Genomic DNA, 20,647 nt, shown 5'->3' on the forward strand with positions numbered 1-20,647 from the left:
TAGGCATGCGCAGAACGAGGATCTTCTTGTCTTCCATGTTGATGTCTCGTAACTAGATAGGACTCAATTTTCGGACGATATTCTACATATAATTATCAAATAAAAAATATGAAATCTATTAGTAAAAAGTCAATCAAGAATCTCCAGGAACATTTTAATAATGGTTGTAGAGTTATGGTTACTTGGGAACTCAATTGCAAAAATAATGCATTCGGCACTTCCGTGAAGGTGGCGCTTGATTCGTTTATTCACATCCGGTCTTCCATTTTCTTTGGTCATCGTCGCATATGATTGCGTTCTTGTTCCCTAACGTTCCTTGTCGATCTTGCGTTTTCAGTAAATTGTTAAACGTTTAAATCGTATGCGAGCGTTCGTTAGTCTGTACGTTATACACAATATCCTCATAGAGTTTTCAATTCGACCACCGTATTTTAGATTATCGAGTGCTAATGCGTGGTATTTCAGAAAGCTCACCGACTCGCGCAATGGCGGAGGATTTGGATGTCGAGGCAATGCTGGAGGCGCCATATAAGAAGGGGGTAAGGCTTAATTTTTTTTTCTCTACTTCTTTGTTTGTCTCGGTTTGCTCCTTCGAGATCCTGACTTTTTTTGTCCTATAAAGTCTACCTAATCTCGACGCGCAAGAATACACATACGGCGCCGTACCGTTCCGGGTATGTTCTGTCGTGTTGCGATCGAGAAAAATATGAATCGTCCTTTCCTTCCCATATATACATGTAGAACAAAGTACGCCCTTGTCTCATACGGACTATTGATCAATACCTCCGTTTTCTGTACTTATAGATGGTACGTAACATGTACCCTCGCGCTCGTAGGATGTTCGGCAGCGAGTTCCTAGAATGCACTTGAAATACGAGGTATTAAGAAAAGCCATCACTAACATCATTTTTACTTAATTCTTTTTTCTTTATCTATTTCTGATCTTTTTTTTCTAATTTTTTTCTCAGAAATCGTAACGTTTATTATTTTACGACGTAGATAGAATTGTTACCGCCACCATTTTACGGTTATAGAGAGACAAAGGAAAATACACATGCAAAGTATAAAGGTTGTTTATATTAATTTATTTAAAACAAAACAGAAAAAGAAATGTAGAAATGAAAGATGGATTTGTTAGGTGCTGTTCTGCCATGTGCCATGCTATTCTATTTATCTTTATAACATTTATATGTGGTAAAATGAATCAACTTATTTGTGTAAGCATCGAATAGCTTTTATATGTAGAATCAATAAAATCGTTGTCTATAGTATTTTTTGCAGTAGAAGGGCATAATATTTATTGATTTTTACTATGTACCTTCGGCATTGTTAGGAGGAACAACAAAGGTATTTGTCGGATTTTAAAATTTCAAGCAGTTTCACATTGGCTGTGTTTTCTTTTAATTCATAGGAGTTTTATTTATACATCTTATTTATAATCATATATTGATTCCCTTTTTTAGGGAATCATATGTTATAATTGTTTAAGATCTCTAAAATTAAAGGGAACAGTGGTATTAATGAAGAATTGTATTTTAACTGTTATGAATATTTGTGATATTAAATTACAATATATGTGTATAATACAAGAGATACAAAATAGTTCTTATTGAAAGTTCTACATGTTTTATAGACAGGGCAGATGCAATAATCAGATTTAATCTATTTAGCAATTTGAGATTGCTAAATATTTAAATATGTTTTTTCAATGTGTTATGTATGTTATTCAAAACTCCAAAAACATGTATATTATTAAAGTCTACTTTTTTCATCATGTGGTAGACCTTTGTTTTTAACTATATGACTACAATTATTAATGGTAGTCCACTAAGATGCTTATGGTGTTCTCATCTTTTATAATATTTAAGACTTTCCATCAACATAACATTATTTGTCTCATTTAAAATTTGAATGTACATTGATATAGTACTTCACAAACAAAATGCATGGTAAATTGGCAAGCAGGAAATAAGTTATATGGTTCAAATGAGAAAATGTTTTGGAATTGTACAATCAATATTACTGAAGAATTGGTAATTGACTAGAGGATTAGTTTTATATTCATGGTAGATTAAAAGATATAACATCCGTAACATATACATGTAACACCATTATCATCATTTCATTGTATTAGTGCCATATACCATGTGTATGTTCGCTTTTAATCATGTGAAACATTTTCTCTGTACAGCTAAATCATCTTGTGGTATATCTACTGGAAGCTGCAAATGATCGTTGATCGTTTTGTTCCTAATTATGAGATAGTTAAATCAATTATACATGCAGGGGTTGTAGGTTAGCAATTAGGGTTCACATTTCGTGTTACATTAAAAACGTACTGTCTTTGATGAGGGCTCTCTTTTGCAGAAGAAAAAGGATGTGTGGTTGGCCATTGGTAGTTTAAGACCAAGGCATGCTCAACCCAAGATTGCAATGCTTTCCTAAAACCCGATAAAACGATTGGTAAGTTTGAGCCAGGTGTGTGCGAGGCGTCGCAACACTATGCTCGCCCCGTTTCTCTCTGTCTCTCTCTCTCTTTCTTCTCTGTGTCCTCATCTTAGCCCCCTCAGACCAATATAATCTACCTGGAAAAAGAGAAAGAGCACGAGAGTGCATCATCATCCAGCAGCAATAGATCTTCGATAACAGTGTTCAAAGGAGAGTTATCTACATGGTTAAAAAGAGTTTTTTTTAACAGAAGACAGAACTTCATTATTGAGACATATTTTATTTTGAAACTATTGTCAAAATTTAAATTGTACAACATGTACATAGTTTATCTTTATAAAATTTACTAACGTTCTATGATTTGCTTTTTGTCCCCTTGTTCGCGCGTCCCTGCCACATCGGCTGGCTGGCATGGCATTCAACTGTTTGCTGTTCGTAGGAGCAGGACTCCTCATCCAAAGACAAATCTTCCAAGGAGAATGGGTCTAGCCGTAAATCATCTGGGTAAGCATATTTCACTTATTATAATCAATTTGTAAACACAATTTGTGCTTACTATTAGAATTAATGTTTGAACCATTAAATTCATTAAAATATATAAATAAATGTTTTATTTCTACAAGTAACGGTAATGACTTTACATGTCAGTAACGAATCAGTAACGAAAGTGATAATTGGTCATGCTCAAACATGTGCCTTTAATTTGTCACTGATTTTTGTTGCAAACCCTGAATGCTTTGTTATCTTTTCATATCTTCCAATGTAATTTCATTGTTCTATCTGTCGTTTGAATCTCATAAAAAATTGTAGTTTATCTTGGTTAATCAGTAATAATAAGACTTGCTTCATGATTACTTATCCAAAAATTACTATAATTTCAGTAAAAATGGTAAGGAGCACAAAATAAATAAGTTTAATTATTTTGTTCTTGTTATATTATTATATGCATTTTTTATATAATACTATTATAATAGTTGTTTTTATTAACTGAACAAACTTAAGTAAAAATTACATCTGATGAAAAAACATGAATGAAGAAGTAAATGGATTGAATTTTTTGAAATCCTTGTTTTACGAGAGAAATATCTGTTGTTAAAAAAATTTATCGAAGTATTAGATTTTTTAAATTAGCTTAAAATTGAATTTTAATGCATGATTTACAATATGATAAAACACATGTGTCTGTAAATAACTACTTTATCTGAACCTTTAGCCTTATAGATTGAAATACATATTCGATTGTATGTGAATATTTCAAATTAGTCATTTGGTACATACATATAACTGTTTGAAGTTATATTCTCTTTGTTATAGACCCCATACAATTAGTGTAAATGCTGGTTATTTTCATAATTCCAAAGGTTAGACCTGAAGATGGTAAGTATTTAGGAAGAATATCTGTGCTACAGATTATGTTAAAAATCTGAAATGTAATAAAAAAAAGGATCATTAAACAAAATAGAATATGATGATTAAAACATGCAATAACACTTGTACAGATGTTATATTTTATAATATATTGATTGGGTTATTTTTACCACATGTGTTTAATTATACAATTTAATGAAAAATTATTAGCCCTTTGCAGACGGTTCGAAGTCAACCGTACCGTAGGGCCGAGCTGCTGCGGCGATAGTCATTTAAAATTCCTAGCGCACATTTTTGCTTAGACGTGATTTTCGTTCATAGCACTCCAAGATGTCAAATTCTAGACACAGGATAAATAAAATGACCTACATATAAGTCTTTTATATATACGAATATATGAGATATACGAGCTTCTCGACCATAACGACGCGTTTATGTGGGATACATATATATCTTTCGGTTCTATCAGTTGTTTTGGCCAAACGCATATATGAGTTCCTCGGCTAAATTGATGGTTTACGCAGAACGTATATATGCGGCGGTAGTCCGCGAAGGGTTAATATTAGGATTATTTACTTATTTGATTATTTATATCAGTTAAGTCGTACTGTGAAAATAAAAGCTAATTTTAGAAACTTCTTTACCACTAAGGGTTCGGATTAATAAGTGGAAATATTACAATTTAAAAAATTATATTGTACAGATTAAGCTTAAAATTATCAAGCTCCGTTTATTATTTACTCAGATTTACTATATCATGTACATACATTATGAAATACAGATTAGTTTTATAGGTTTTATTAAAAAAACTTCTTAGTACACTTTATTGGTTTCGTTTTTTTACAGGAAGAGCAAGCATCGTTCTCGTTCCCGCTCTCGATCACGGGACCGTCGGGAGAAAGATCGTCGCGATCGCGACCGAGATCGCGACAGAGATCGAGATCGTGACAGAGATAGAGAGCGCGATCGTGATCGTGATCGTGACCGTCGACGTAGATCAAGATCAAGAGATCGGAGAGACCGTGATAGAGACAGGGATAACAGCGATAGAGATAGGGATCGACGGGATAGAGACCGAGATCGAGACAGAAGAAGGAAGCGATCCCTCACACCAATTACACTTCCCAGAGCAAGACTACCATTTGGAAAGGGTGTCAGTCCCCTTGGCATGTAAGTTTGCATGAATTCATTATTAGATAGAATATGCAGAATAGCCTAAGAATATAAGAATAACATATTTCAAAATTTAAAACTTTTCCACAAAATATTTGAACACATTGACTGCCACGCGTGCCACAGTACCAAATGTTCTCTGCTAGGTACTCCCATCGATATTTTAGTAATGCGAGTAAATAATTTTTTTTAATAAACCATTTTCGTATTACTTTTATAACAATTAAATAGTTTTATTATTTCCTCTAGAATATCTTTTCAAATATCTACGACGATCCTTCGTAAGTAGTCAAATAAGCGCCAGCTGAAATCGGGTGACCTTGCTGTCGGTCGGGTGTCGTGGCAGTCAACGTGTTAAAGCGTGCAACTTAGGGTTGCATCACTTTTGTGTTTATAATTTTTTGTGTGATAAATTTTAGAATGTCAATGTTTTTAATTTTTTGTGTCTTATATTCATTTTAGCAGAAATGATGAGCTAACACCAGAGGAACGGGACGCCAGAACGGTGTTCTGTATGCAATTAAGTCAGCGTATACGTGCTCGAGATTTGGAAGAATTCTTTTCGAGTGTGGGCAAAGTTCAAGATGTCCGACTAATCACATGCAACAAAACAAGAAGATTTAAGGGTATAGCATATGTAGAGTTCAAGGATCCTGAAAGTGTGACATTGGTGAGTTAATATATAATTTATATCTTATATTATGTTTATTGTTATAATTATTTCATTATTTTCGCAGGCACTTGGTTTGTCGGGTCAGAAGCTTCTCGGTGTTCCCATAGTAGTACAACACACTCAAGCTGAAAAGAATCGCATGGGTAATTCCATGCCAAATCTAATGCCAAAAGGTCAGACTGGACCTATGAGGCTATATGTTGGATCTCTACATTTTAATATTACAGAAGATATGCTTCGCGGTATTTTTGAACCGTTTGGAAAAATTGATAACATTCAACTGATCATGGATCCGGAAACCGGTCGAAGCAAAGGCTATGGATTCTTGACTGTATATATTAAAATATATTATAGATTATTTAATCATAATATTAGTATTTTCTTTAAAATATATTTATTTTTATTATAGTTTAGAAATGCTGATGATGCAAAAAAAGCTTTGGAACAGTTGAATGGTTTTGAACTTGCTGGGAGACCTATGAAAGTTGGTAATGTTACAGAACGTACAGACTTAATACAGGGTCCATCTCTTCTTGACACAGACGAATTAGATCGAAGTGGTATCGATCTTGGTGCTACTGGAAGGTACAATATTCTTATATTGATCATTTTTTTGCATTTTAATAAGTTACTAATTAATATTAAAAATATTTAGGTTACAGCTAATGTTTAAATTAGCGGAGGGAACTGGACTTGAAATCCCCCCTGCGGCTGCAAATGCACTAAATATGGCTCCAGTTATGTCAACACCACAACCACCTCCACAAGCTGCTCCTCCTATAGCGACACAGTGCTTTATGTTATCCAATATGTTCGACCCACAAAAGTAATTTTCGTAATATATAATAGGCATATCTGTAGACCTAGTATTAGATCAGTTCTTTTACTGGGGGAACGAATATGCTAGATAAATTATGTTATCTTAAAATATTTCCCATGCATATCATTATATGTATGTTCAGAAATGATAACGTAACACTCCGTTAAATAATTACAATTTGTTTAATAATTATGCACAGATTAAATTCAAACAGAATGATTTTTCGTTTCAGTGAAACAAATCCGAATTGGGCCAAAGAAATTCGTGATGATGTCATCGAAGAATGCAACAAACACGGTGGTGTATTACATGTGTACGTGGACCAAGCCTCACCTCAGGGTAACGTTTACGTTAAGTGCCCGTCAATAGCGACAGCAGTTGCGGCTGTCAATTCGTTACATGGTAGATGGTTTGCTGGTAGAGTAATTACAGCTGCTTACGTGCCAGTTGTAAATTATCACTCACTGTTCCCAGACGCGATGACGGCTTTACAATTACTAGTTCCGAGTGCTCCGCGAAGGGGAATGTGATCTTAAGCAGTGCGCAAACGCCAATTACAAATATGTAAATTCTAGTATTACATCTTTTCTTACTGGTAACCGAAAGGAAATTTTTGTTACTATAACAGATTCGTTTAAGTGTCGTTTCAAGCCATACAGGTATTATTATCAATCACAAAACACATCTGCGTGACACTCTCATATGTTCATAAAGATAACTACCTTTGTAAAGAGCTCTCATTCGATATTAGGGATTTTGACCAATTAGTAAACGCTGAAAAATTGTTCTCAATACATCTCTAGATGCTCTATTAGAGTACGAGCGTGAAATTACCCTTTAAATAGTTGTTCATTAATATCATATGTGTACAATGATTTAAGAGCATTTACGTGTATTCACGTATCGAATTATATTTTAACAAATTCAGTGTAATAAGATATGGAAAAACATCATTGCCTTATTTGTTAAATACGTTATTTAATAGATCCTTACTTAAGTATTCTTTTTTATTACCTGTAATAACTACACAGTTGAACAACTTTCGACGCTTAACCTGTTAGAGTAAAATTAAATTTTAAGTAAATTTTGAAAAAAGTGGAAACATTAATAGATTGTAATTCCAGTGCAAAGGCGTAGGAGGTGGTAATATATACATATATAAAAAAAATATATATATATATATATATATATACACACCTTTCTTTAAAATTTTCCGATCATTAAAAAAAAGTTATTAAAATGTGCACGGCACACGTTCTTTATACAAAACCAAGTAGATGGTGTTATATTAATGGGATGAATAGAAAAGTTTTTTTAGGCACAGGTCTGCAGGTAATGAATTTCTTTAACAGATATATCTTACTAAAAGCAATAGTACGATAGGCATTATTTCTAATATTTTCGAAAGCATAAAAAGATCACAAAATTAAAGATTAAGGTACTAATTTATACAGTAGTTTTTCATATATCTATTTAATTATATATAATGACCTTTCGAATTATAGAGTAATTTAATAGTTAGCCGAATTTTTAACATTATACTATCTAAAGAAATAAATAACAAACTAGTATTTTTCGTTGTGAATGAATAATTAATATTATGTCAGATCACTTTAAGTCGATGAGATGAGATGAAAGGTTCTATTTAGATATAGAATTTTAGCATTGTGAAACTTATGGAGCACCATAAAATTGTTTTTTCAAAGCTTATTATAACTGTTACGTGTAATTAGATAGACGATAAAAAAAAAAACAAACTTTATTTACCCTGCAGGCCTCTGTTAGTTTAAAAAATCCATTATAATATAATCTATGTAAAAAATTTTGTAAATTATCATCGTTCATTCATATATGTAGTGATACTACTGCTATCTCATATTACTAAAATGTGAATGTGCACTTTGGTAATAATCATAAATTAAAAAATTAATGTGATAGTACCATATGGATGTAAAATCCTCTTCTAGAATACAAATGTAAATGCGCAAACAATATTTCTTTAACTTTATTCGTTAAAATACGGAATAATTTAAGTAGATTGTAGTATACATAAGATTTTCATTTCTTATTTTAGATTAGAATACAAAGATTATTTTTTAACTATTCGCTGTATCGTAACTTCAATTACAAATACTATTTTGAAAAACACTGAAAAGTAATTTTATTGTGTACGTTTTATAAAAATTCTACAAAAAGTTGAAATTATTTAATAAATTAATAATAACTGAAAATTTACATATTTTTATATTTTGAATTACGTATGATCAGATTGAATCTCTTGAGAGGAGATAGTAACAAAAATATTAAAAAATGATACTGTTGAAATAAATTGAAGAACGCCGATAGAGTGCTATGTATATATTTTTATTTTGACCACTTTAAATCAACACACAATGATATATGATCACTTGGTGACACTATAGATGGAAGACCCGTATACGCACTAAGTTCTTCTTTACTTGGCAATGGTATAACTTGTTCAACTGCTAAATAATCCGTTTGATAAAATATATAATCCAAACAACCAGAAAAGGTAGCTGTGTAATTTGTGTATTCTGGAGTACCACATGCACTAGACAAGTTCATGTCATGTTTAATAGACACATTTTGTACATGTTCTTCAGCATCTATGATATAATAGAATATGATTGTTATAAATCAAAGTTTATAGAAATTATTATATAAAAACCATAAAACTAACCAGATTTCCAATCAGCATGATCTTCTGGTATGTAATTTTGAGTTATTAATTGATAAACGCCACTTTCTGGGACACTGTTGAAGTCACCACAGTATAAAATACTAACGTTACATTCAGGATTCTGTAAGTTTTTAATGCGTCATTAATCATATTAAACATTTCAATTTTCATTCGATTAAGTTTTTGCAAGTACCTCCTCTTTCACTTTTTTGGCAACTGTGCGTAAATATGATAAACCATAATATGCTTGTAACAAACGTATATGATCGGCTGTTACACGGAAATATAAATGTGTATTGCCAACAATTAAAATTTCAGGATTTTCTTTAGATCGAAGTGTTATTGTCTATAATGCATTATATATATCATAAATAATTATTAATAAATCATATTTAATAATAAAGTGTAATTATTCTAGTACCTGAATAATCGTATTTCTGTTTAAGAATGTTTGCTTTACGTGGCTGTTCTGAATTTGCGTCCAAACAGTATTAAATTCATCTAAATCTGTGCCTTGAGAAATAACCTTGTAATCACAGGACAATTGATCAAACCTGTCCTGATTATAAAATATTGCAAGACCTTCCCGTAAATCGTTCTTTAAATTATATGTACTACCATAGTTTAGTATACTTAAAGAAAATTGCAAATCATTTTCATATACTGAACTATCTACTTCTTGAAGACATATTATGTCACTATTGTATCCTACAGAAATTTAACAATACCATTTATATTTTTTTATTTTCAATTTAAAACATTGATATAATCTAGTTAAAAAAATACCTATTAATTCTTTAAAAATTAGTAATTTTCTATAATCCATAGATAGGGCATAATATGGGCAGTATGGATATAAAGTATCCTTAGAGACAGAAGTTTCTGAATATACATTCGCTAGTATATTGTATGAAGTTACTCTGAAACTAAAATTTCAGTTTAACAATTATGTTAAATGAATGTAACTAAATTGGAAATTATATTTTCACTTAAAACTTACCTTTTACCTGACAATTTATTTTTAGTAAAAGCATGTCTGGTATTAAAAGGACACAAACCAGGTCCAATTTCTACAATATTATTTGATACAGTCTCTGTTGAAGGTCCAGATTCCACATCATTCCTTGGAATACATGATATTTTCAATTTGCATCCTAAATCAGAAGAACTTGGAACATATAAAAATCCTTCTCTTAGATGTATCCACTTATTTTTTTCATTTTTATACCAGTTAAAAATTGATTTTGATTTGTCTATATTTGTTCCTCCAAATTTAGAAGGATAAACTGGAAAATCAACTAAAATGCTCGATGGTAGTTCTAGTTTAGTAACGGAAGGTGCATTTTTCTTTAATATATATTCCTTATCGAAAATAACTAATTTTATGTCCAATGAATTGTTTAAGATTGTTTGACATGTGAGATCACCGTTAAGGACAGCGTCATTTCTTATAAATTTTATATTATCTTCAACATCACTTTTTAAGCTTTGTACGGGTGTTACATGCTTGTCCTGCCTTTTTAGTCTTCGGTGAATTTTTTCCTTTAAATATGTATTAATATTCCTATTTATTCTTTGAACAAAATAATCTATGGATTCATCCACCTGTCTTTGAAAATTGAATTGTCTATCGACGTTTAATTCGGGATTGATGTAACGAAACGACATCTTAAAGTCCTTACTTCCCTCTTCGTGAAATAAAAGAGCTTCATTCATGTTTAATTTTGTCACTAGTTGTGAGTAATTTATTAAAAATTGTCGATGAATTGTTGAAATAGATAAAAAAGGGGTTAAGCACCTCAAATGGAAAGTACGATTTAAAATTAACATTTTACATAAACATGATTTCTATCTACTTTTTATGTAGAAAATCTATGTATTTTTTTTAGAAAAGCTTGTAATATAAATCTTAAAAACGACGAATACACGTTTGAGCAATAAAAGCTACTTGCCAAAATTATTTTCTTACTGCCAGAAATGGTGCTCGAAACTATTAAAGTGCCATCTATCGTCATGATATGAATGCAAGCTTATAAAATATATGTTATCAATGGTTGATTACATTGGTTATATATTACATCCGTAATGTTGGGAATGACATTAAAGTGGTAAGGGAAGTCTATAATGTGTAACATAATTAATATGTACATATGTGTAATATATAGCTCGTCTGTACTATAATCTGTAGTGCAGAATAAATCTTACATCACGGAGAAGGTATAGGTCCGTTTGTGTTATACATACATGCATGCATACACCAACGATACAACGCCTACCATATTTGTGATATGTACCTTAGCCAAGGTACAAAATGTACGTAATATGCAATGTTTTTTCGTATTCCATGTTTTTGGAGATCACCTATGAATCATAGACATAGGAATATGTTACATGTGGCGCTATCGATTCAATATAGTGCCGGCTTGAATTAAAATTAAAGTTTTCTATGAAATTACTAATAAAATATAAAATAAATGTAGATAGAATATAGAATAGATATTCTATAATCGCAAACAACTTAACTGCTAACTTTAACTGCTAACAATTTAACATATTGACCATTTACTTGTATAACATAATTTACACAATAAAACATCTTTATCAAGTAAACTGCAGAATATAGATAGAAATAAAATTCCCTAAAATTAAGCAATTTAATTCTAATCTATACTGATTTACTTCCAATCCAAAGATATCGATCGAGGATTAAATGTAGTAAGGTGGATAAATAGAAAATTCCTTAAAATTTCCTTAAAACTCTTTTCGTTGTTTGTTTCACATAACAATCAAGGAATTGATCGTTTTGCAAACGCACACCAGGAGGAGAATTTTGTTTTTATAAATTGATGTTTTAAATGAATAAATTGTTGTGCGTAAAAGGAGGGTGGGTGGGATCGTGTACAGAGAGGGTCGCAGCAATCTCCATGCCAGTGAAACTCGGGCAATCAGTATTATTTCATATACGATTACTAATCGCATTACAGTACGTAATACAATTATTAATTATATAAGAAATAATACGAGCTGATTGGCTCGCGATTGTAGTTAGCTTTATTAAATAGTTTTATTGATTTCTGTATGAATAGAGATGACGTAGGTTTTTACCTTGTAGTTCTTTTTGAGTAAAATATCATTTTCAGAAGCTTAAAAAGCTGTCATTGTATTCCTTGAAGTTTATCTTACGATAATATATACGTTGCATATAATTCTGCGTTAGAATGAACAATTATTAGACATCTTCATATTATAATTGTAAAATATCGGTTGGTATCATTGGAGCGACCAAGTTCTTTCCGATGGTCAGTTATGAAACTCTACGTTCTATGGATAAAGTAGAATGGGTAAAATCTTGTCAAAACTTGTGTCATTGGTAAGGTTGCGATTTTGTGTTCCCCAGTTTATTAGCTATCAGTATTTTTCAACATCTGAGTTTTTATTTATCTTAACTTTTATTGTCTTAATCACCTCTTATTGAAAGTTTGAAATTTTGGTAAAAATAAACTTTCACAATTCGCGATTATACGAAGTAAGATAGGAAAGCATTTGTTTTTAATTTCTTCTTATTTCATAATTCTATGGGATCTCTCCTATTATTTTTACTTGATTCGTCTATAGTTTTATAGATTCTCTCAGTTCGCACTTTTGATGTGTGTCATTGTTTTACTCACAGCATATTAAAAACTTAGAATGCGATGGTAAAGTAGATATTTTCAAATAGTAAGATGAAAATTCAAGATGGAAATTATCGATCTAGTTTTATCAAGTTTTGTCTGGGCTAATTTGAGTCAAGTTATCAGTGTAATCATCATAATTTTGCACGTTTAGATTTAATAGAAAATTTTCAAATTACTATTCAATTATTTCTCAATACTTCTTTACTTAACTGTGGTATACAAAATTTAACTATTAATTAATAATTTGTTATCTTATTGCGACCATCCAACTGTCGTCCATTACCATCCAATCAGTCATCGACCAGTCCAGGCAAAATATTTTTAATCTTTTCAAGTTCAATCTGTTGGGAACTGAAATTAAATTAAGAGATATTTATGTAATCTTCTTTCAAAGTTTTGCCACAGAAAAATGTCTGAAATTCCAAAACAGTTAGAAAGAGAGTGATTGCTCGGAACTACTTCTCAAAAATAAAATGGTCCAAAGATAGAATGCTGTTGTTTTCAATGTTCCAAAAATGACGAATGTGAAGGTTGGGCACACGTTGGATGCACAGACCGAGAAAATATTATTTTATTTGCTATACATGTAAAGATAGGATTTGAATAAATATTTTTTTACATCGTTAATTATTTAGACAAAAATTTACTAATTAAATAATTGATCGATACTGGACGACAATTTTGTGCCTGTTGCAAATTATAACATTTTGTCGATCGGTCGTTGATCGTGCCATATGTTATATATTCACCTTTAATCGTATCAAGATATTATATTATTAGTGTACATTGATCAGTTACAACCGCTATAGCGAATCACTTGTTTATGATAGCTAACTTTGATTTGCGTGTTTCATCATATGTAATGATATGGGTGATTATCAGTCGGTTACTGTAGAAATTTGCTTTTTCCTGTTTTTAAGATATTTGTTTTGCTGGTAATTGATATAGGAGGGTTTTGATATTTGAGATTTTTCAAAGTTGTAACGATATAAGTATACGAATGTACATGATTTAGTACGTCGATTCAGTATGTCAGATGTCGATAGAATGATATTCTTCTTGCTCCAAGTTTCAATTTGTTTTTCTTTACAACCGTGCGTATCTTTATTTAAGGTTGGCATTACGTTAAAAGCCGGGAGGATAGGCGTTGCGAATTGTCGATAATTCAGAATTCAATCGGTGGATTACATAGTAGCGATACCGTTATCATTCGCTTTTACAGGATTATACGGACCTTACGGATTTGTGGTGACGAAGGTGGCAACCGGGTGGTAACGTAACACTGCGACGTACATATTAGGCGTATGCCCTTGAAGTATATCTATAGAATGGAATGTCCAATCTTGCAAGATGCTACACTATTCACGATATTTTGAATTAACTCCTACGAATATAGGCATCCCGGGCGTTATATTGGAAACCGATATTCACGACCCTTACTCTTCGAGTACCAACGTGTACGTAGTCGTATCTTCTCTCTGGTATCTTTATTCAATGCTAGTGTTGTCAAAGGTCGCTCACCGATTAGTTTATTTTCAACTATCGACCTATCGTACCAATATTTCATCAACACTTTCAAATACTTCCATTTCAGTAATTAATTCTAGAGTTATCGAATCTTGAGAAAAACATTAATTTATCAAAGTCGGTTGCTTTTATCTTAATAGATACGGTTTTAATAGGATCTACCTTTTCATTTTTACAGCTTTCAATTTGTCCACTCGGACATTACAAAAGCAGAGGAAATTTTCAACTAAGCATGTTTTTATGGTTATCCAGCATCGTACTTTTTTTTTTTCTTTTTTTTTCGTTATACAACTGGCCTTTGTCACGATTGTCATGGACGATGTAAAAGGGAAGAGAGGAGATCGATGGAAAGCAGAATGGATTAAGCACGGCGGTGGCAGATTTGCCTCATAGCAACACCACATTTCATCTAGTTTTCATTGTAAGTGTACTTGTGCCAAGTGCAAAACCCGAATCTCGTGCGTTCGTTTATTACGGTTCGTTGCTTCGAACTATTTTGCCATCGTGTGGCTTTTCAATTAGCTTGATCATGTACGTTTCATTATACTATATTCGTATAGTAATTTCAATTAAAACTCTGCGGTTCAAATAGCCAACGAAGTCATAAAAACGTCTTTTCGTAGCACCTTGATGTTTAGATATATCATAACCGAACTGATATTACGATGCAATTCAAGTAAAACAAATGTATTTTCACATTTTCTTTCCGTACTATATCAAAGGTAATTTTTCATCTTCAAAGAAATTGGTGAAATGAAAAGATCCATTCGAGTAACTTGGAAATCTGACAACGAAGAAAATAACTGTACGCGATTCATTCACTTTACTTACGCTTTCAGTATTTTTCATGGTAGAAAATATGCTTCAACGTCACCGTTTTTTCGTTTCCCTGCTTCAAACTTCTATGCTACGTAACTGAACGTACCAGCAGCTAAGCTCTAACTTATCGTGTTTCTTTTTGTACGTGTATTTATAGTTATTCTGGAAATTCTTTCTATCTTTTCTTCTATAAAGAAAAATAGAAATGAAGTTTGGAAGCCAAATATGCTATTATGAGAAAACGCAGTAGAAAATAGAAGAAGAAAAGAAATCTTCTCTATTGAGAAACCTACATCTATATTGATCTTTTTGTAACTTGTTCGCACGAAAACACGTGCAGATCAAAATGAAGATCAGACGCAGTTTCTTGGTTTATTCGAGTGAAGATATCGATTATCATAAAAATCCTTAGTAGTTTTCCACTGTATAAAAATTGGAAAGAAAAATACACAAAATTTCGTCCGTTTTATTTCAGTCGTGAATTTGCACGTTTTAACCGATAACTTTAATTTAGCGATACGATATATATAAGAAATTCAAGGTAACATAGAACGAGAAATAAAAGGAAAATCATTTTCTAGAATTGAAATAAATTTCTTGTTAGTGCAGCGTAATTTAATAAAATCTAACGGAGGGTTCATATACATATTCGTTCGATACGTTGTGGACATGTTTGACATATTCCAAAAATAATATTGCTCGGAGTTCATTCTATATATCTTGTGTAATACCACTAAATTAGATAATACGAGTACATATTCTCTGCTGAGTTTTGATTAATATTATACGGAATAAGCTGCGGTTATTGGCGTTCGCTCGGCAAAGTCACAAATCGATTAGATGTTCGAAACGTGACTAACGGATCGTTGGAAATTTCAAATTTTGTACACGTACCAAGCCATAGTACTTACCTTTGCTTCAGGATTCGACAATTTGGCGATCGACGAAGATAATCGTTGCAAGGATCGTTACAATGAAACTCTAACTACGTTACGTACGAATTTCTATCGGCACTCTCGAAGGATTAATATTTTCATTGGTGATAATTTCCCCATTAAACATTTTCCAAGTACTTACTTCGTAATATCCGATTAAGTGTGTTCCCGACGGAAGATACATACATCTTTGCTATACGTTAGCCTGGGTGCAACGAGGATTATTACATTCCACGGCTTGGATGCAAAATTCCTGCAGATAGAATCACAGTGATACGGAGAATTCGTGACGATATTAAAGCGATTTATGTGTGAATTTACCTCCATCGAAGATGCGTTTCTTTCGTAAAATAATAATTTCTCGATTGATTCAAAATGTCCAATTTATTTTGTATGTTATAATATCGTGGAGATGAAAATCTGACGTCTTGTTTTATTTTGCGAGTCTACTTTTACAATTCATACGTCTCTGGTAAGTCGACGAAAAAGAAACGTCCATGTAAAATCACTCGATACATCTACTATCGTTAAACGAATCAAGTATATGAACGTTAATTAATAAGTTTTCGCGCATGGAAACGATATTAACGTGTTCCATAACGCTATGTATAAGGAGCTGCTAATGGAAAACTTCAACGTTCCAACGAGAAGTCATTGATAAATTATTCGGCATACAACAGTGAATAAAAATGTACATGGCATTGCTATCCGATAAAACACGCGTAATGCTTCGTTCTTTGTAAAAAGATATGGCAATATTCTTGTATTTTGCGAAAAATGTTCTTGATACACAGGCTCATTGGTTTAGAGTAGATATTGTAGTTAGCATACACGCGTATGTACATTGATCACATATTAATACATCAAGTGATTATTTCGAATGTTACCAGGAAATAATAACTATGTCTATAGGATAGATTTCTCTTTTTCCTTCGACGAAGCATCCGACAAACGATACTTTTCCAAAGAAGATCGTGTCAGACTATAAAATTGGCAGCTATAAGACAAGGAAATCCTTGTTTCACCGTGTTTTAAATAACACTAAATGCTTTTCTGTTTCATTGGAATTTTATACACGCAGCGAGATTGAACTATTCACGCGGTTTCGGAGCGTGGTCGTGTTTGTTCGAAAAAAGATAAAATCGTGTGAATTCACGAGCCTAAAGAGCATTGAAAAGAATTTGAGACCATGATGGGCATTCGTAGCTGTATGTGATTTGGCTCGTTTAAACGTTGTTAATTCACGAAGCTGTTGGTGAAACGCGAAAGCGTGGCTTTGCCCTTAGAATTTATTAAGTTCACTTTTGTGCGCGTTCAAACGGCAAACGGTATAAAGCGACATTGCACGACACTTTTAATGGATTAAATTTATCTGAATTCGCAAATGTCTTTTCAACTGTTTATCAGAGTGTCGCTGCCACGTTACATTGACTTTTTTTACGAATGAATGCGAGCTTTTCTATTCGTCGACAATTCGCGAAATAGCTTTCGTTTTTATTCGCGATTAATTACGATAGAAAACACACGACATGCGGCAAAATGAAAGCGAGCGTTAAATGCGATACCTGTATCCGTGGATTTATATTTCACATCGATAAAACGTTTCGCGTGTTTTTTTCTTCATTACTGAAATTTCTGGCGTGTCTCGTTTGTTTGCAAGCAACTAAATAAAAAAAAAAAAAAAAAAAAAAAAAAAAAGGATAGCTATTTCTTTTGACTCGATGGTTTATTATTTCATGCGTACGAGTAGAAACTCGGACAGAAGTGCATGCTCGTTTTAGGAAAAGAGAAATGGTAAATGCGTCGAGGTGAAGATCATTCTTTGTACGTTTATGACGATAAAAATATTTAGAGGATGTGATTCAAATGAATATAATACTTGCTTTTAATATTGCTTGAGTTTATGTCTGGTCGCACATTTCACGAAAATCGTCGCATCTTATACGCAGCATTGCAGATGCGTTACGTATTTGACATTCAACATTTATTGGAACGGAGATTTAAGAATATCGAATTTCGAAAATTTAACCGCCGACATAGCGATCTCGAGTATTGTACTATAGTTAAACCGTAGATTAACCGATGCAAGTCGAAATCTTGCGAAGTGACGGCGCACTTGCTGATATTGTTTCAAAATTTTGCGATGAGTTTGCTGCATCGCGTTATTGTTATTTTAAGTTAACATTTTAGGATGTTAGAAAGCGTCAGATGAAATTAGCAAGTTTCGTTGCACGTGCTCAGCGAATCACCGACAACGTTAAATGTATGTAAGTCAAGCACGAGTAACGTGGTAAAGTGTAAAGTAAGAAGAGATATACGAAAATGGCATCGAAATTATTTGGAATTCCGCAGCAGGCATCAATTCGGTGACAAAGTTGACACGGTAGGCTAGTCACGTGATACAGGTTTGCCGCGGATGAAGTCGATTCGAGGTGCGTATACCGAGGAAAGTCAGAAAAATCAACATGACATTGATGGACGCTTTCGATGTAGCGTTTCGCCGATCACCGCCATGCATAGCTGCTGGTTTTTCCTCTTCTATAAACAGAAATAGAACAGCGAGGAAATAACATTTGTTCGAATAGAACAAACAGTAAGCAAATAAGTTATGACGAAAATTATATGTAGTAAAATTAAACGAATCGAAGGAGAAGTACTTTTGAAACAAAAGACTTTGCAAACGACTTATATACGTATGTATAGGTACGTAAATCCTGTATTCGCGAAAAGAAAAGAAACGAAATACGGAGAAAAGACAAAAATATAGATAACCAACCTTCGATTACGTGTATCATGATATATGCTGGCCTGGCATTGCTGGGCCAACAAGTGTAATTAGCACCATGAGAAAGTTTCACTTTATCAACCACGAGAATCGAACCGTTTTTCGTAGCCTCCACTTTAACCCCTGGTTCATCGTCGTAGTTGATCATGCGACCTTCGCGATACCAAAAGATGAAACTCGGTGCCTCCGTCGATGCTATCAGCTGACATTCCAGTCGCAGACTAGATCCTTGTTTGACGTGAAGGTCTGGTCCTCCGGGAATCATGGAATACGCCTCCGTGATGCTTAGACGAATGAATCTCTGCTGAACCGGCTCCGTTTGAATCTGTCTCGATAAAACGGGCTTCAAGTTGTTTCGATTCGTTTAAATATCGTTATATATTAAATTACCACCTGACACTCGTAAAGTCCAGCATCTTCGCGTTGGGCGTTCTTAATCAACAGAGTCCAGTCTGGGCTGTTCGAAATAACCATGAATCGCATGTCGATGACATGAGTGTCCGTACCCAGTGTCAATAATTGCCTGTCTTTCCTCCTGATCCAAGTTACCTGAAATGAGAAATTTTCCAGTCACCTGAATTTCGAATATGCAAATCGAATATGCAAATCGATTATGAGCAAGTTGCGAATTCGCAAGTGCAATTTTATAACTTGCATAAATAAATAAATTTTATAGCACATTGTATGACTTGCATATTCGTTAAAAATACTCGAAAGTTGGAGATAAACAATCGTGCTGCGTTTAACTCTTTTACGAACGGTTAAAAAAAGTTTTGTATCTTTAACGGGCCTTTCGATCTTTTGTATTTTCCAGCTAACAAATAATAGTACTCATTTCAGGAGACTGCTCCTTTTGCGATATTAATGGCACATCAAAAACGAAGAAAAGTAGCTTTAATAAGAAATCCTTTCCTCTTCTCAGTGAGTACGAAACATCGTCATCCAGCTTATCCATCCGTAATGCTATTTTCGTCCGGTGACAGCCGTTATTCTTGCGTTGATAGCAAAGACGATTTAGAAAATGCACGAACGTCGTTCTTCCACACAAACGGCAACTGAGCTAAGAATATTACGGAAATATACAATGGCCTTTAGGATACAGCGATGTCTTAAATTACAGTATCAAGCAGAATCACCGATCGATGTACCTCAACAGTTAGAGTTGTAATACGCTGTAACGTTCTATCTTTTTCAGCGGAGACTGAATCACAGTTAACAATAGGATATACTTGGTACGCCTCTGACCATGGTTTCGAATTCTTATTTTATCGGGTCTTTGTCAAGTCGTTTGTTAAGACGTCACGAACGTATAAATTCGACCCCTTTTACGATTTCGTTATACCGTGAAGAATTTTTTAATAGGTCGCGAAATACGTGAAATAAAAAAGGAAGATATCGCTGAGAGAGCACTGCACGTCAGATATGAAATTTCTTTGACAATAATCCAGCGGATGGTAGACGAATGTAAGAAAATAGCGTAATATCTCATTCCAACGATACAATTTGTGGTACACCGAGTCACGCATTTTCAATCTCACATTTGTTTATATTCTACTTGATTTGTTCGACGGCCGCTATCGCGCCAAGGTGTCATCTCCTATTGGAGTAATTCAACGATCGAAGCAAGCCCAATCGACGACCTTACGGGTTATTGTAATTACGATGAATTGATTCAAACGATAGAGTCGTATAGTTTCGCCGATAGAATTGCGGATTCTGTTAGT

At 33.1% G+C, this 20,647-nt stretch overlaps 3 protein-coding genes across 15 annotated transcripts in view; 1 reads left to right on the forward strand and 2 right to left on the reverse strand.

Annotated features, from left to right (window-relative positions):
• Positions 1-241: 241 nt before the first annotated feature.
• Positions 242-8,713, forward strand: LOC132906268 (RNA-binding protein 39). 5 transcript variants are annotated; one of them, XM_060958295.1, is made up of 10 exons: positions 247-381; positions 466-539; positions 805-878; positions 2,888-2,952; positions 4,663-4,986; positions 5,452-5,659; positions 5,727-5,993; positions 6,072-6,247; positions 6,318-6,488; positions 6,715-8,713. In XM_060958295.1, exons 3-10 carry the CDS (start codon positions 861-863, stop codon positions 7,010-7,012), a joined length of 1,527 nt encoding a protein of 508 aa, XP_060814278.1. In that variant the 5' UTR covers positions 247-381; positions 466-539; positions 805-860; the 3' UTR covers positions 7,013-8,713. The 5 variants fall into 5 exon arrangements, with proteins under 5 accessions (XP_060814276.1, XP_060814275.1, XP_060814274.1 ...); XM_060958293.1 differs by lacking the exon at positions 805-878 and having other exon boundaries at positions 242-381; XM_060958294.1 differs by having other exon boundaries at positions 247-539.
• Positions 8,714-8,830: 117 nt separating this feature from the next.
• On the reverse strand, positions 8,831-11,028 carry LOC132906264 (2',5'-phosphodiesterase 12-like). The gene is made up of 6 exons (XM_060958282.1): positions 10,184-11,028; positions 9,970-10,109; positions 9,605-9,891; positions 9,377-9,529; positions 9,184-9,304; positions 8,831-9,109 (listed from the first exon to the last, which is right to left on the reverse strand). Exons 1-6 carry the CDS (start codon positions 11,011-11,013, stop codon positions 8,847-8,849), a joined length of 1,794 nt encoding a protein of 597 aa, XP_060814265.1. The 5' UTR covers positions 11,014-11,028; the 3' UTR covers positions 8,831-8,846.
• A 5,475-nt stretch (positions 11,029-16,503) lies between these two features.
• Positions 16,504-20,647, reverse strand: part of LOC132906281 (contactin-2-like) — a 38,012-nt gene continuing 33,868 nt past the window's right edge. For all 9 annotated transcript variants that reach the window (XM_060958331.1, XM_060958328.1, XM_060958324.1 and 6 more), the window contains 3 exons: positions 19,317-19,472; positions 18,915-19,248; positions 16,504-18,676 (listed from right to left, as the gene is read on the reverse strand). In XM_060958331.1, coding sequence (XP_060814314.1) covers positions 18,531-18,676; positions 18,915-19,248; positions 19,317-19,472 — 636 coding nt within the window. In that variant the 3' untranslated portion in view covers positions 16,504-18,530. The remainder of the gene's footprint in view (positions 18,677-18,914; positions 19,249-19,316; positions 19,473-20,647) is intronic.

Source organism: Bombus pascuorum, chromosome 4, assembly GCF_905332965.1.
Source record: "Bombus pascuorum chromosome 4, iyBomPasc1.1, whole genome shotgun sequence".
Lineage (NCBI taxonomy): Eukaryota > Metazoa > Arthropoda > Insecta > Hymenoptera > Apidae > Bombus > Bombus pascuorum.

Coding starts and splice junctions, on each gene's coding strand:
- LOC132906268 (XM_060958291.1), top strand. CDS start 450: ATGCGTGGTATTTCAGAAAGCTCACCGACTCGCGCAATGGCGGAGGAT. Junction 540..2,887: donor AGGCGCCATATAAGAAGGGG/GTAAGGCTTAAT, acceptor TGCTGTTCGTAG/GAGCAGGACTCCTCATCCAA. Junction 6,248..6,317: donor GATCTTGGTGCTACTGGAAG/GTACAATATTCT, acceptor AAAAATATTTAG/GTTACAGCTAATGTTTAAAT.
- LOC132906264 (XM_060958282.1), bottom strand. CDS start 11,013: ATGTTAATTTTAAATCGTACTTTCCATTTGAGGTGCTTAACCCCTTTT. Junction 10,110..10,183: donor AATAAATTGTCAGGTAAAAG/GTAAGTTTTAAG, acceptor CTGAAATTTTAG/TTTCAGAGTAACTTCATACA. Junction 9,110..9,183: donor TCATGCTGATTGGAAATCTG/GTTAGTTTTATG, acceptor ATTATATCATAG/ATGCTGAAGAACATGTACAA.